This window comes from Typopeltis vanoorti, chromosome 5 (assembly GCF_054136105.1).
Source record: "Typopeltis vanoorti isolate ZY-2024b chromosome 5, IOZ_Tvanoo_1.0, whole genome shotgun sequence".
NCBI lineage: Eukaryota > Metazoa > Arthropoda > Arachnida > Uropygi > Thelyphonidae > Typopeltis > Typopeltis vanoorti.
Genome location: NC_143553.1, coordinates 118083843 through 118101408, shown reverse-complemented (window position 1 = coordinate 118101408; position 17566 = coordinate 118083843). Strand labels below are relative to the sequence as shown.

General features: G+C 36.0%; 1 protein-coding gene across 1 annotated transcript in view; it reads right to left on the bottom strand.

The window, feature by feature from the left end:
- The window catches only part of Lac (septate junction protein lachesin), a 122412-nt gene extending 107826 nt beyond the window's left edge, over window positions 1-14586 (bottom strand). The window contains exon 1 of the mRNA XM_090392681.1: window positions 14417-14586. Coding sequence (XP_090248807.1) covers window positions 14417-14459 — 43 coding nt within the window. The 5' untranslated portion in view covers window positions 14460-14586. The remainder of the gene's footprint in view (window positions 1-14416) is intronic.
- Between the last annotated feature and the right edge of the window lie 2980 nt (window positions 14587-17566).

Below are 17566 nucleotides of genomic sequence, written 5' to 3'. Positions count from 1 at the left end.
CTGTCTTGTATACAGCTAATTTAGTGTTTTGACTAATTTTTTTCTTATTCCATATGAATTTATTCAGCTGACTTCCTACACACCATTTTTACTAATTCTATTGTCTATTTCCATATTTAATTTATCATCTTCACTTAAAATTGTGCCTAAATAGCTGAAATGTTTTTCTTGTTCTATAGGTTCACCATTCAGGATACAGTTGAGGTTTTCAATGTTTCTGGGATCATATTACCACTTAAGAATATTCCATGGAGTTAAATTAGACAATTTTGTTGTTCAATAAAAGTCTGGAGTTGTTTGTAAGGTGTTGGAGGGAGGACTGGAATCCAAAAATGAGTTCATAAAAGCAGTATTCTCTTTTATGGTCATGATGGGTTCATTAAAGGGAGGTCATGTTTTCTCAATTTACTTACATCCTATAACAAGATGAAGAATGCCTTAGACAAGAGAGATGAATATATTTAGATCATAGGCTCTTTACAGACTGACACACAAGTTGATAATTAAAGTAGAAAAGATGGGATTAGATAAAAGATCATTGAATTAGATAGGTAAACTGGCTATCGGATAGGTATCAACAAGTTGTGTATAAGGTTCAGTAATCCCAAAAGAGGAAAGCCACTAGTGGTATGTCACAGCAATCTGCTTTGGGACCATTTTGTCCCAAATGTGGTTATTTCATAACCTGTATATGATTGATACTCGGAGAGGTTTTAACTGTAAATATACAGCTATTTTCGGTCCTTTGTATTTCCTTTGTGGAAATACTGGAATAAACTATATGGGTGGGCAAATAAATAGAACTACCAGTTCAATATTGCAAGGTATGAGGTTCAAAATTTGGAAAGCAAGCACTGAATGCAAAGCATACAGTGGAAGATCTCTCATCTCCTCTACTTCACCAGAGGAATGCAAAGCTTAGGAATTAATGTAATGGTTTCACAACTGATGTAATGGTTTCACAACATTGCACAAGTTGTGAAACCATTACATCAGATTTTGGTAATGATGAGGAGAATCTTGACATTCAAAAATAGAGGTTATGGTTCCATTGTATAAGATCTTGATCACACACTTCACACTAATGGTTACTGTGTGCAGATTTGGTGAATTGATTTTCATGGGGGATGAGGATGCATTAGAAATGGTCCAGGAAGATTGACTAACGTGTCTTTAGAATGTAGGGAATGCCATTTTCAGAGCTTTGTGAATAGGAGGAGGCATTGAAATATGATTCAGACATATAAGTTGATAAGGGGTTGTTGTTACCAGGTTAATGTGGAAGAAATTTTTCATAGAATAGATGTAAAGCAGGGGTAGAACAAAAAACCTTCCCCTGGAAACTGTATAATAAATATATGTGAATGAGGGACTAAGGAGGAGCAGTTTCTTTTCATGAGTAGATGGATACCTTCAAATGACATACCCTCAATATACCATGAAATTTTAAACTCAGAATTCCATAGACAGCCATCACCTTAGTCATCATCTTGGGACCTTTCCAAAAAGGCTCTTGTTTACAATTACCCATTCATAGGTCTTGTATCTCCTCCTACAATATTGCTTCCAACTGAATACACAGCACATATGATCCTTACCTTTCCAAATTTCAATCCCTCAACCTGTTGATTGGGGAGTGGATATACTATTCACTCAGCCAACCAGGCCAGCAATTACTTGCTGATATCTATAAAAAAGCCAATCTCCTGTTCAACTTACTAATCAATTATACAACCTCATCTGCTGTAATTTAAATAACAAATTCTTGCATATTAATCTGTCAAAAGCTTTTGCAAAATTTAGATATACTATAAATAATACTTATGTGCATTCTCCTTATCCAGGTGAATCTTTGATAGATGCAATATACAATTAACAACATGTGCATTAAGAATCATAGTATACTGACCTCAGGTTCCTTAGATGTGCAAGTTTAAAGATCTGGCAATTGACCATGTTCAGAACATAATTTGTCTCATATATTGCCCATTACTCAAAAGGTTGTTTTAAGAGATGTAAATGCTGTGCAATGAAGTATTGATTTGTGAAGGAGGATTGGGGGGGGGCAGTAATCTGCAAATCAGTCATGAATATTTTATGAATTTGGGATATACAACTGAACTTTTATATGATATCTTTTATTTTATAATCACGAATAACTTCTAACATTATGTCTACCCTGCATTTTACTTTTGCAGATGACAAACTTAGCTATCCTCAGTTCCAAAGTGTCTAACACTATGCTATCATGTTGGAGGCTTAATGGATTTTTTACAACACTCAAAAAGAATTAAAATAGAATTTAATACTTCCTATATTTCGTCCTAGTCACTAGGACATCTACGGGGATTACAAAAACAGTTAATATAACATACACACAAATAATAAACAATACTGAGCCCAACCACGTGGGTGACACTAAAGTCCTATCTAGTTGGAACGCCCTCTAAGGGCAGTAGTAGGTGGCCTGGAATGTAAGGTGGGACCTCTGGTGATGAGTGTTTCCCAAATCTTCGGAAGCTTAATACAACCGTATTTATTCAGATTTGGTTGGTTTTTGAGAGCTGCTGCTGCTTCCAAGAAAAGTCTCTCTTTCTTGAATTTGCTGTGGTGGAGCATGGTGGTTTTCTTCCAAGATACCCTGTGGGTGGTATCCAAAACATAGTCAGCCAAGCCTGAATGGCCATAGTTGTGTTTGCAGATGTAAGACTTGTGTTCCTCTAAGCAGATGGATGCTGATCTGCCTGTCTGTCCAAAGTACGCCAGCTTACAGGAACAGGGTACTTTGTAAACTCCAGGCAGAGAGAGAGGAGGGAGCTGATCTTTCGTAGAACGGATACACTTGCCTTCACTGTATACAGAAAACCCACACACACAGGCAGATACAGTCACTAACTCTCCCACCACCACCACCCCTCTCAACAATTTGGCATTATTAAAACTCTTACCAAGAGAGCCCACAATCCTTGTTCCAGTGGAACCGCCCTCACTACTGAGCTTAACCACATACACAACACTTTCCTCTCCAATGGCTACAGTGATCACAGTATCAAAAAAATAATCAAACTCCTCCCCCCCCCCATCCTTCTCGTCAACAAGAATTTAAAAATGCCATCACCATACCCTACATCCGTGGCACATCCGAAAAAATAGCCAAGATACTAAAAAAGTACAACCTACACACAGCATATAAGCCCCACCGCAAACTTGCTACCCTTATCCGTTCTACGAAAGATCAGCTCCCTCCTCTCTCTCTGCCTGGAGTTTACAAAGTACCCTGTTCCTGTAAGCTGGCGTACTTTGGACAGACAGGCAGATCAGCATCCATCTGCTTAGAGGAACACAAGTCTTACATCTGCAAACACAAATATGGCCATTCAGGCTTGGCTGACCATGTTTTGGATACTACCCACAGGGTATCTTGGAAGAAAACCACCATGCTCCACCACAGAAAATTCAAGAAAGAGAGACTTTTCTTGGAAGCAGCAGCAGCTCTCAAAAACCAACCAAATCTGAATAAATACGGTTGTATTAAACTTCCGAAGATTTGGGAAACACTCATCGCCAGAGGTCCCACCTTACATTCCAGGCCACCTACTACTGCCCTTAGAGGGCGCTCCAACTAGATAGGACTTTAGTGTCACCCACGTGGTTGGGCTCAGTATTGTTTATTATTTGTGTGTATGTTACATTACCTCCAACATGATGTCCTCACAGCACTTAAGCCTCTACACACGAGTAACACTATGCTAATATAGTGCAGAAGCAAGTCTCCAGGGTCTGCTTCTTTGGTTGGCCAACCTATCATGCACATGTCATGCTTTATTTTCATCAAAATTTAATAACTATTCTCACTGCAAGAATTAGCAATGATGTAATACTAGCTTTTTAGTCACTGAATTCATAAATGAACTTTTAATGTAGGTTGTAATACACATTTTGAAATTAATTTCATTCCATTGCATTCATTTGTGATTTCTCACATTCCTTGAGTGACTGGCTATTAACTTTCCATAAACTCTGAATAGTAGCGATATTTTTGTTTTAAATCTCTTATTTTAGTTGTGAAGATTCAGACAATTTATAATTATATAAAATTGCTGTTATCAATTTCTAATTTATGTCTGTCCTACAATGTTTATTATTATTATTATAAAAACCTCCATGGAGTCAAAGATTGATCGTGGGAGGTCCACTGTTATACACACAGTTTATCATACTGTGCCTTAAATATATTCACTGTCTCTGCACACACCACACTCTTGGGCAAAGCATTCCAATCACTCACCACTCTCCATGCAAAAAACCTACTCCTCACTCCCTCCTTATACAGCTTCCAGGAATGACCTCTTGTTCTCCTGCTATCCTCACCCATTCTGTGCAAAACCTCCCTGACGTTAATCTAGTAATAACCACTTAACAGCTTATATGTATCATATTATTATTATTCAGGCCTCCGTGGAGTCAAGAGACTAATCGTGGGAGGTCCTTCCTAGGAAACACAAAGTCTATCATACCACTCCTTGACCATTCTTGCTCTCACCACTCAATCAGGCAATGCATTCCATGGTTCCATCACCCTCCATGCAAAGAAACCACTTCTCACCCTCTTGCTCACAGCTTCCTTTCATACTTTTCAGGGATGGCCCCTTGTCATCACTCCTTCCCACTGCTCCGCCAGCCACATGAAAGAGCTCCCCAGTGTCAACCCTGTAACTGACAGTTTAAAAGTCTTCTATCCACTAAACTCTGCAGTCCACATTCCCTCAGCCGATCTTCAAAATTAACATTGTACAGTTCTGAAACCATCTTTGTTATCTGCCTCTGTACCCTTTCCACAGCTAATTTATCCCCTTCAAATCCTGGGGACCAAATTTGATAACAATAGTCTTAGTGTGGTCTGATCAGGATCTTATACAATGGAATGATAACTCTTCTATCTCTGCAGGTCAGCGTCCTTCTCAGTATTGCAGCAATCCTTTGGGTTACCTTCACCACCTTTGCATTATGTCCCCTAAATTTCAGTTTTCTATCGATCATCACCCCTACTTCCTCCAGTACAGCTCCTCCAACCGAGTATGCAGATTCCCATCGATGTATTCCAAACCTCAAAACTTTACATTTTGCTGTATTAAACCAACCCCCATTCATTTGTCCATCTGTCTAGTTTATTCAAATCTTCTTGCTGGGCCGCCACATCTGAACTCTTACTAATAACCCTTCCCAGCTTCACATCATCTGCAAACAACTGATATCCCCCCCCCCTTGGAATCCATTGACAACATCCTTGATATAAAGGTTAAACAATACAGGTCCCAGTACTCAAGGTTACAAGTGTGATTCCACAGAGCCCTGTGGAATTACACGTAACCTTCTGCTTCCTTGATATTGCCCCACCATACACAACTCTGATACCTATCAGACGGCCAATCCTGAATCCAGTTAACTAACCCGACATCTAAAACTATGTACTGTAACTTAAATATCAGCTTATCTCAAATGCCTTTACAAAATCAATAAAAAAAAGGCAGTGTATGCCTTTCACTCATCAACTGCTCTTGTCACTTTATTATAAAAGGCAATCATATTACTTAAGCAAGAGTGCCCCTTAACAATTCCATGTTGATTCTCACAGATAACATTACCCTCATCTTCCCAAACGCTCATACTGCACAGGGAGTCCAAAGACTCATCATGGAAGACCCCAACTATTTACACAATATCTAACGTACCTCTCCTTGAGACCATTAACAGACAAAGCAATCAGTCACAACTGACTCCGGTAAGCCATTCCATTCATTCATTCACTACCCTTCAAGCAAAAAAAAAAAAAAAAAAAAAAAAAAAAAAATCTAGTAATTGCACCCATACTAACCACACTTTTGCTCAACTTACAGGGATGACATGACTTCTTGTTCTTTCCTGTCTAGCCTAGTGCTGAAACATTTCCCCTGCATTAAATAAAATTCTTTAAGTAACTTGAATGTTTCTATCATATCACCCCCCCTTTTTTTTTATTTGCTTATTAAACAACTTTTGCATCTGCAAACCATGATCTATTCTCATAAGGAGCATACTACAGGACACTCACCATTCTGGTGGCTTGCCTCTGGATCCCCTTGACTACTTCCTCATCCCCAAGAAACCTAGGTGACCAGACTTGATGTAATCCAGATGTGGACATATCAAGGTCTTATAAAGAGGAATGATTTCCTTCTCAGCTTGTTAGCATGTTCTTCGATAGAGCTACCTAGGCAAAATAGGTTAAATTTATCTAACCTTTTCATTCCTCAAGCAAGGTGGTCGCATACCACAGAATTCAGTCTGAGGATCTTAAAATCTCCATGGTGCTTAAAAGAGCATGGATGAGATTCACATTAAAAAATAAACAAATATTTCCAAGTCCCTATGAAGATACAAAGCTTAGGTTGTTAAACTCTTTACAGACCACAATACCTATTATACCCTGCTTAAACACATTTAGCAATGGTGCATGTCCAGTCTGTTCCAGCAAAACATATTCACTACACAAAAAAAAAATTTCACTTACCTCATGTGATTCCTATAGAGCTTCTGGGGATGACCTTTCATTCTGCCCACTTATTACATGAGCAATATTTTTCCCTTTATCTAACTGACAGGCTCTCAACTTTTATTTCTTAGTTGTATCACCTCTTCTCCTCCTAGCTGCAGCTCCGAAAAAAATGCATTTCCTCAGTCGGTCTTCATACTGCAAAACTTCACAATCTGAAGTCAGTTTTCTCTAGAGTCTAATCTCTCCATTACATCCAGATGTGGCCTGATCAGTTCCTTATATTATGTCATGATCATCTCCTTATCCTTACTTAAGTTTTTCACAACATGACAGCAATTTTCTGAATAACTCTGCTGTCTACCCTAAACTTCAACTCTCTAACTCACGATTGCCTACAGATCCCGTGCTGCCTCATCCTAGAGCACAGTTTAATCAATTCAATACATCTCACATTTCCTCTGGCCAATGTACATGAATAAAGAGGAGAAGGGGTGATATGACTGAGACATATAAGCTGGTGAGAGAAGCCTATCAAATAGATATAGATGAATTATTGCATAGGATAATGCAGTGCATTATCCTATGCAATAATTTGTGGATGTTGAGGCCGCTTTCAGAAAAATTAAAATATTTCATGGCCCCCATCGAAAAAAAAAATCGTAATACAGACATATATTATTATAATATTTATTTATTTATATTCAATACAATTTATATTCGAGATTTTGTGTCTGTAAGCTTTTTTTGTGTGCTTTTTAAGAATGCCTTTGAAATGAAACTTATATGAATAAGCATATATTAACCAATATTCATTAAGCGCCAAAATACGTAAGAAGAAAAATTTGTGAACCAACACCAATGTGCGATTTTTTCCATTAAAATATAAAAAATAACAAAAAATAATAATAATTAAATATGTTTATTTTAAGATAAAAAAATCTACTTTGTCTTAAAACATTTTAAATTTGTTTTCATTATTTCACGGCACCCTCAACAAAACTTACATGACCCACAGTTTGGGAAGCGCTAGGATAATGGGTAATGAAGAAATAAAGAGGTAAAAAAAGAGATTTTTTGCTTGGCAGGTGGTGAATGAATGGAATGTGTTGCCAGAATGGGTTGTGAGTGCTCCAACACTGAACATGTTCAAAGCAAGGTATGCTAGTTATTGTGGTCTGAGTATTCAACCTCTCACAGTGAGTCTTTGAACTCCATGGGGGGTTTGGAAGTAATACTAATATTATAATGCACTTCATGGAATTTTAACCATAAAAGTTTGGAAGCACAAAATAGAATATGGGAATGTGAATATGGGAATATATGAATATATATTTCTGTATATATGTATACAGAAATATTATGATAGACCCACATGACCATTTTCTTTATTACTAGTGTTTCTTATCAGCAATTAGTAATAATGAAAACTTAATTATGTTAGACTATCATAGTATTCTGTGCATTTCCTGAAGGACTGCCCAGCAGAAAATAACTGATGATTATAAAAAAATATGGCTTACTGAGAGATAATTACCTTAATTACCTTACTGATGGAGTTGACATGAAGATTTAGTGCTATACATGGTAATGTATTAGAGAACGCAAACAAAATGATAATTATTAGATATACGAAGAGCCAAAGGCTTCAATTCAGCGACATATGACTTGTTTAAGTTAAGGGATATTACATCCCATATCGTTTCCCAGCCGAATAAGAAACTCAAAGAGTTTCATGCCGAATATAGTAAAAACTATATAAAGTTCGGCGATTCCAAGCATAAGCAAATACCTGGATACTGCAGCAACTGACCCTTAAGGTAGTGCAAGCTGAGGCAACTCATGTCAAAGGTGGAGCAAGTTCCGATCACTATTCTTGATATTTACCCATAATGTAAACTCAGCTCCTAGGAGCTAAGTTCAGTATTACTGAACTTAGTATTACTAGGTTTTACAAGTATTACTTATTATTACAAGTATTACTAGGAGCTGTATTACTGTTCAGTAATACAGCTCCTGGTAATACTTGTAATACAAAGGTGGAGCAAGCTCCGATAGGTGATCGGATCTTGCTCCACCTTTGACATGAGTTGCCTCAGCTTGCACTACCTTAAGGGTCAGTTGCTGCAGTATCCAGGTATTTGCTTACGCTTGGAATCGCCAAACTTTATAGTTTTTACTATATTCGGCATGAAACTCTAAGTTTCTTATTCGGCTGAGAAACGATATGGGATGTAATATCCTTTAACTTAAACAAAATGATAATTCTGTTCTGGATAAAGATATCAATGCATGCAATTATGACATGCGAGATTGCCAGAAATGTCAGTTTTGTTCACGAAGGAATATTCAGTGGAACTACACAGAAGATATGGCATATTTAGAAGGCATCTAAAGAAATCAAATAGTAGACTAAATGAGGAAAGGCAACACGTTTTAAATTATGTGTTAAATATGAACAGTGCATTTCACTTTCTTATTTAACAAGAACCTTAATGCCCAAAAAATCCAAAAGGAATGGGAGGTAAGTAATGCCACTGCACAAGATTTATGCTATGACAAAATATCAGATTACTGAACACCATTCTGTAGTCTAAGCTTTTAGAGAAATTAATCAGAGCTAGAGAAATATTGGTAAAGGTAAATATATTATTATTACAGGCTACTCAATGGAGTCCTTAAACTCATCAAGGGAGGGCCCTAAACATCATGCCAAGCACTATCCAACATTCACCACTCTTCAAGCAAAAAACCTAGTTCTACACTCTTGCTCAGTTTCCTGGGTCAGGGGTTCTCAACCTTTTCCAGCGTACCACTGTATCTAATTTAAGATATTAGATGTACCAGTAAGGCAGTGGCTCACGTACCACCAGTGGTACGCGTACCATAGGTTGAGAATCCCTGTCCTAGGTAATTACACTCTTGCTCAGTTTCCAAGGATGGAATCTAGTTCCACCCTTGGAAACTGTTCAGAAAAATTTCCGATGTATTAATCTTGCAAAAATCCTTCAGTAATTTGTATGTCTCAATCAGTAGCGCACTAAGGATTTAATCTTGAGGGGGAGCGAGCGAGTTGAGTAGACGATTTGAGAATACACACTACGCATCACATACAACCTATGACCGAGCATCTGCAATGATTGCTAATTCATAACTAGTTTAGAAATAGAAGACACAACACAACATAAATTTTTAAAAAATTAATTTTAATTAGGAAAAGATTTTTGGAAATTTTTCTAGCATTTTTTTCCTTTTTTCTTTGGGGGAGGGCAGGGCCCTTTGGCCCCCTGCCTGGGTGCACCACTGCTGGTCTCAATCATATCATCCCTTTTCTGCCTGTCAACCAGTTTCTGTAACTCATAAATCTTCAACCTGTTCTCATAAAGTTCATTCCATAGTCCTGTTACCATCTTAGTCACTCGCTTCTGGATATCCTCTCCACTTCCTCCTCAACACTAAGAAAACCTGGTGTCTAGATCTGCATGCAGTAGTCAAGATGGGGTCTTATCAAAGCTTGATAAACAGGAATAATAACCTGCTTATCTCTGCTCGTCAAAGTATTCTTCAGTAACCAAGTAATTTATGAGCTGCTTTAGCCACTTTTGCTATGTGCCCTCTAAACCTTAACTCCCTATCTACTAACACTCCAAAATCTCTGGCTTCATGAAATTCCTGGAGTATATAGTTTCCATCAATATGGTATACAGCTGGTAATGTTTTCACCCCAAAATGCATAATCTTACACTTTGCCACATTAAACTGACATCAATTCTTCTTAGCCCAGTCTGTCAATCTATCCAAATCATCCTGCAAAATTTTGACATCATGTGTATTAATTATTGCTCTACCCAACTATGCATCATTAGCAAATAACTGAACAGTTCCTCTCAGATCCTTTCCTATCGTTAATGAACAAATTAAATTGCAGTGATCCAAGAACAGAACCCTGTGGCACACACACCCCTAGTCACAAGTCTTCTTTTGAACTCTACTCTTGAATAAACTACTCTCTGATATCTCTCCATCAACCACCCTCCTATCCATCTTACCAACCCTATATCCATTTCCATGTGCTGCCCTGGCAAAGGTTTTTGCAAAATCCAGCAGTATCGCTGTAAACCTATTACCTTTATCTAACTCAGCTGTTACTGTATTATAAAACGTGAGCAAGTTACTCACCTAGGCACAAGGCATGACCTAGCCTACACTTTACAAAACCATGTTGCCCCCCCCCCCCAATAGAGTATCCTATTTCCATCTATCCATTCCTGTATTTGCTCTTGACCAACTTCTCTAGTACCTTGACAACAATAATTAATTTTGTTAATTAATGTTATTATTAATTAATTTTGTATCGATATGTCTACTCACAGTATACCTCTTTTAAAACTTGACAACAACTACTGATATGGTGATCAATCTGTAATTTGCTACATCAGTCTTGGAGCCTCCTTATGCAATTTAACTATTTTCCCTTCTTTCCACCCCTTTGGGACCAACCCAGAGCTGAGACTTAGATTAAATAATGTGTTCGAAGGCACTGACAATTCCTAGGACCTTCACATAAAACTCAAGCTGGTATACCATCTAATCCCATAGTTGTATTCACATTAAGGTTCTGTAATATGATATGCACCTCCATTTCATTTACCTCAGTTCTCACATAAAATTTTGCCTGTCTCATTACTGCAATATCTGCAACTGAATTATATCTCTTGCTAAGTGTTCACTTAGTAATTCTACTTTTGACTAAGATCTTAATGAAAGGTTTTGTTTTAGCAATTTAGTACAAGGATATACATGACAAAAATCTATATTATATATTAATGTTAAATTATAGTATCCACACAGCTAGCTAGCCTAGAGGCTTTGCAACCATATGCCTGGAAAAGGAGTGGCCTAGATTCGATTCCCATCGACGACATGAGGAGCTTAAGGATCTTCCTCAGCCATAGTCAAGTTAGCCAGTATTGGGCATGGACAGCAAGGTTTTTTCCACCAGTTTATCTGTAGTTTTTCATCCTGCAAGCATGCAAACCTGCCCCGCGAACACACAGGATACAGTACGGCAAGGAAGGCAATGGGAAACCACTTTGCTCATAGTCATTTCCCTAGATGGTGGCATATATAGCTGCCCCTAAGCAGCTGAAAGGCTAAATCACAACATTATAGTATATTATAATAATACGACAACCACTCAGAATAAGAATATATATATATTATTCTGTTTGAATTTTGAAAAGGTATCAGACATTACCATATACTAAATCTACATTAATGAAATATATAACAAACTAGTAGTTGGAGATTACTGATATTAACAAGCTGTGTAGGGTAATACAATATCCTTCAAAAAAATAAGGATGACAAGTGGAATATCAAAGGATTTTATCCCTGAACCACTCTGCTTTAAGGCGAATTATTTACATTGTATAGGTGATGCATAGTGGAGAAATAAAAAAAAAATGTGGTGATACAGCATTTGTGAATAATTTTGGATCATAAGTAGAAGTGAGGGTTGTTACATGGGCAGATCAATGAAATTGTGACTTGTAGACTTTGGTGAACAGAAGTGATATGACAGGAAATAAAAATTACTTGGAAGAATTTATCAAATTAATTAATTCTTAGCCCACCGAATGTACTATAGATTTGTACAGCCTTTTGGGAATGGGAGTAACATTAAAAAAATCAGATACTTCCTAAGATATTCAGAGGGTGGAATGAGTGTTAAGAACAAAAAAAAAATATTATCTATGGATGTTGTTTAAAAGTATTAAGAGCATGTTTTACATTGAAAGTGGTAAGTTCTTTTGTTTGTTTTTTTCTGAAGGGGAGGGAAAGAAGAGTCAGAAGGCTAAGTGAATACAAAGACTAAAAAAAGCAAAGTTAGGTGCACATCCTGAAAAGAAACATCATTTCATGCCTCTATGTGATAATAATAAATCAAACCTTACACTTACTAGAAAAATAAACCACAATATTCAGAATTACAGAATTTAGATGTAATTTTATCTTTTTTATCTTGAAACTGTTAATGGATTAGCTACAATGGAGTGCTGTTACGAAAAAGTTCTGTTTCAATACTATAACAATTACTGGACAAAAATGCATTTGCAGGATTGCATAGTGAAATGGTACAGTGAACCAGACTTTATTCTAAGCTTTCCCCCCCACCCCTCAATGCAAGTGTTTTCAAAATTCAAGTCTGACTGCAAGGTATGCTGTAATCTGAAGCTCACTGTTCAGACTTAAGTGCATTACTGCACTCTATAAATACAATTCGGACATTATTTGGCAGAGCTGTCAATGAAATTATAAAAACATTCTGCAACATCAAAAAAATTAACGAATTTGCAATATGACTTATTGAGTTTCATATAATTTTATGTATTCAATCGAATTTCTTAACATAACACTAATTATGGCACACATATGTTGACTTCCAAACATGGTACAAAGGAATTTTCAATGGAGCTGACATGAAAGAGAAAGATGACAAAACTAAGACAAAAATGAAAAAAAAAAAAACAATTATTTTTATTGTGTTTATATATTTTTTTTTATTTATTTGTATACTATTATTAAACTAAATATTTCTGCATAATACTGTTAACTGCAAATTTTTAAATTCCTCACTGCACATTAGAATAGTGGCTGTTACTGACTTCCTGCAATGAGTTCTGGGACTCATGAAGGTGCCTATAATAAGTTTTTATTGTATGCGCTGAACACAGATGATACTTTATGTTATTTAATATCTTTTTTTTTTTGTAAATTTTTGCAGATACTACATTTAAGTGATACTCGTCTTTTAGGATTTAAAATGAGACCAATGGTTACAACGCTATTCAATAGTCCCAAATCCCTACGTTCAGCCTACTTTTATTCTCCTTTGGAGAATAAAAAACCAATTAAAATTTTATTTTATCCCAAATTCAAAATATGAAAATGGGTTTAAAACTGCTAACTTAATGAAAATAGGAACTTTTATAAAAACAAGCAATTCGTACTTTTGCGAAATGAAATTAAAAAAAAAAAAAAAGAGCGACTAAATTTTTCATTCATAGCACAATCCAGGAATTATTAGATGGTTTCATTCAAGTTACTCAAGTGCATTGGCTTTAGGGACAATGACTTTCTGCAAGCAGCCAAGTAACCAAAACTTAAAACATAACGTTACAGATCAGAGAAACATTTTAATGTATTACAAATTATATGCATCGTCTGAACTAGTAATCGTAAAAGTGCAAACTGAGATAAAGAAAAGAATGTTACTCCGACATTTCACACCACTTACAAATTCATTTCGATGCTTACTGAAACGCGTATGAGTTGTAAAGTTCATTTTCCCTATCCTCTGAATACCGAAACTTTCTAGAATTTCTTATTAAATGAAATATGATATCATTTATAATCATCCAGATGCAAATGCTGTTTATCCATGAAGAAAAGCCAAACGGCTATTTTTGCTGTTTATCCATTTTTATCTCCATTTCAAATTACTCGTGATTCCCAGTCTAACTGACGATTTCAATATGTACCCTATTTATTAATTATTTAATGTTTAGTTAACATGAGTTTACTGTGTGGTAATCACATTGCTTTGCAGATTATTTGGTTGTTTCCCCAATGACAGTAGTAAATATTGTTTTTCGTTAGGATGAATGACTATCAGAATGTTTCTTTTCCTCAGATTAGACCTACAAGAAAAGATTACTACAAAATACGATTATATGGTAAACTAATGAAAGTTTTTTCTGTATTTAAAAAATGAAAAACTGAACACAGCACAGGTGAATTTAAATCCCAACTACACGTACATGTTATACGATGCTCATGAAAACCACTCTAAAAAAAATAAAATTGAAACTGTCATCTTACCTGCTGCAATTAGGCTGAAAGTTAGAAAAATAATTTGCATCATTTTTAATAAGCACAATAAATCACCGGCGTCAGCTAAAAATAAATTATATACTGTAGTTAGTGAAGAACAAGTAAACAGAAGTTTTGCATCACACAGTATCCAAGCGGGACCAAATAACAACGAAAAATCTAAACAGAGGCAGGTGTGGTACTCACACAGCACACAGGTAACGCTGAAGCCAAGTGAGGCTACCGCGTAACTTCACGAGGTTTGAATTGTCACGTGACCATTAGCCCTCACCTGCCTTCACCAATCACGTCTCGTACTCGACTCGCTCTTTCAACTTTTCTCAGGTACTATAGGACGCCTGCCCTCACAAACTAAGGATAAACCGGAAGCTGTTCTATTGTAGTTAAGGGCTAATTGTAACTGAAATTTTGAAACTTGCTTGCTATCCAGAGTTCGATTTTTTCCATAATCATTTACTACATGACAGTTGAACATGTTTCGGAAAGAAATCCTAAAATGATTTCTCAGATATGAATGCATATTTTCATTACATACAAGTCAGTGAGAAAAGAAAAAGCTTATCGTGGAAAAAAATAATAATAATTACAAATTAATAAGAAATATTTCATGCAAAAATAACTTTATTGCCATTTCAATATTAAAATACCAATATATGGAAACTTTATGGAATAATAATAAAAAAAAAAACTTATCAGAAGCACTTCAAAGATTGTCTTAGTAACTGGTAAAAATGCTCTGTGAGAAAACAAAAATCAAGGAACTTAACCCTTTGATATTGCTGATAGAATCATGGAAATAAATTCCTTTTCTGTTTATTTATGCATAATTTGGTTCATACATTTCAGTTCCTACTTGTAAGGGTCGCATGAATTTAAGATAAATTTAAAAATTAAACGAGAGAGAGTGAAAACTGAGGTATGCATACAGTAGTTGGAAACATAGCTTCAGCAAAATTTCCATATTTGAAATTAAAAAAAAAATCTAGCTTAATAATTCGTTACAGGCTTTACTTATATTGATATGCAATATTAATTTATAATAAATATAAATTACTTCACCGTTTTTTTTTTTGTTTTTTTTTAATGTTCCATTTTATTTAGGGGTAATAGGGTTTCTTCTCCCGGAAGCTGGGGTTTTTCATCCCGCACACAGGCAAATCGGCCAGGAGAATACACGCAATTTACAGACAAAAATACTACTGGTAGTGGGCAGCAGGTGGCATTGTGCGCAGTTGGTGGATTAAGTAAGAGACGATGAGTAGAATGTTCTCCCTCGATGAGTCCTTGGAAGTTGACGTAATAATAATAATAATAATAATAATAATAATAATTGCATTTTATCAAATTCTAAAATCGAAGGACACTTACCCCTCTGATTGACTTCAAATCAGAGTTAAAATCAGATATATGCAGTGAAAACACATTATGCCACCGAAAACAAATGTTAATCAGATATAAATATGGCGAACAATATTAAAGATGTGATAAAGTCTCATGGAAGAACTGTCACATGAACGACGCTAATGCATACCATGTACCATTGCCTACAGGAAAGAGTATAACCAGTTTGTAATAAAAAAAAAAAATCAGCTAACGCCTTTTTCTTCCCGTATACGGGAGTAGGCGAGGCCATTTAGCCCTATCTAACTTTTGGAGACTGAGTGGGCAGCTCAATCTCCACTGGTACCCAATCAGAGACAGATGGCCCAAAGCTATCACTAATTAAGCGGTACGCAGTGAAGAGAGACGGCTCAAATGTGCCGCCATCTCGTGGTCCCTAACCCTAACACAATATATTTAATGTCTGAAATAATGTGGGTTCTACGGTCGATTTTCTTGAGTTTACAGGACGAAAAACCCGAGTTTCCGTGAGGAAAAACCTGCTTGCCCGTGCCAGAGATCGACTAACTCGGGAACCGGTCGAAAAAAGGCTTAGAAAAATTTCCTCTAGTCGCCGACTAGACTCGAAACGAAGTCTTCCTTTGTGCGGCCAAGCGCGGTGGTATGCAAACACCACATCCACTGAGCTACACAAGTCCCTCAAGTTTGTAATAATAAAAACAAAAAAAAAAAAATCTGCTTCGTTCATTTTTAAAAATGGCATGTCATCTATGACATAAATAAAAATATAAAATTATTTATGACATAATATAAAAATCTAATTTCCAAAAATTATTGAAAATTATTTCGTGAATAAAATTACAGATACATTAGAAATTGTGCGCGCTGCTCTACTTAAGTCTTTAAGAATAAATAATATTTTTTAATATTTAAAAGGCATTTATATATTGACTTTAAAGCATGCAAAATAAAAATAAAGCGTTAAAATAAATATAATTTCATAAAGAAGACGATGACAAAGACCGAATCCCATATGTCGCTCAGCAATAGTACTAAATGTTTTGTCTTCCACCTGAGTGTGCCTAATGTCACAAAATATGTCAACTGCACAAAAGTGATGGGTTTAGAAAAAGCGTAAAAGAATCGAACTCAGAACTGGGTCTAAGTTTTTTTTTTTTTTTTTTTTTTTTTTTTTTCCCACTCCAGCAAAATATTTTAATCTCCTCCAAGCGCCTATTCGAGATGTCTCCATCCAGACCACGCAAATCCACCATCGCCCATCATCACTATTAGCATTTTCACATAAAATCACAAACATCCATGCCCACTGCGGGATTCGAACCTGCAACCTTTTGGTTGGAAAGTGCATACGCTAAACCGCTCGGCCAAACAAGCCTGCTTTTTTTATTGACTTTTGCATTTTTATTTATTTTAAAAATAAGAAAATAAAATTTATATTTTATAAAATAAAAAAAAATTCTACTAATGTAGTCATTTGATTTTAATATAATCACAATTACAAAAATACAACAACACTGAAGTTTTAAAAAAATGGGTGGAATGCAGCTCTTATATACGTGTTACTTAATACGTGTTATTTGCTTTGCTGGTACCTACAGCCTACTCTGATCGAACTCATCTAATATATTACTACTGCTATGACACAATCTAAACCAGTGGGTCTTAACCTTTCAAAGTGGCTCTTTCAAAAAAGGCTCCTTTTTTGAAAGAGCCACGCGTAAGTCATCACTTGCATTTAAGCGATTTCTGGCTTTTGTTTTTATGTGCAAAAGTGAT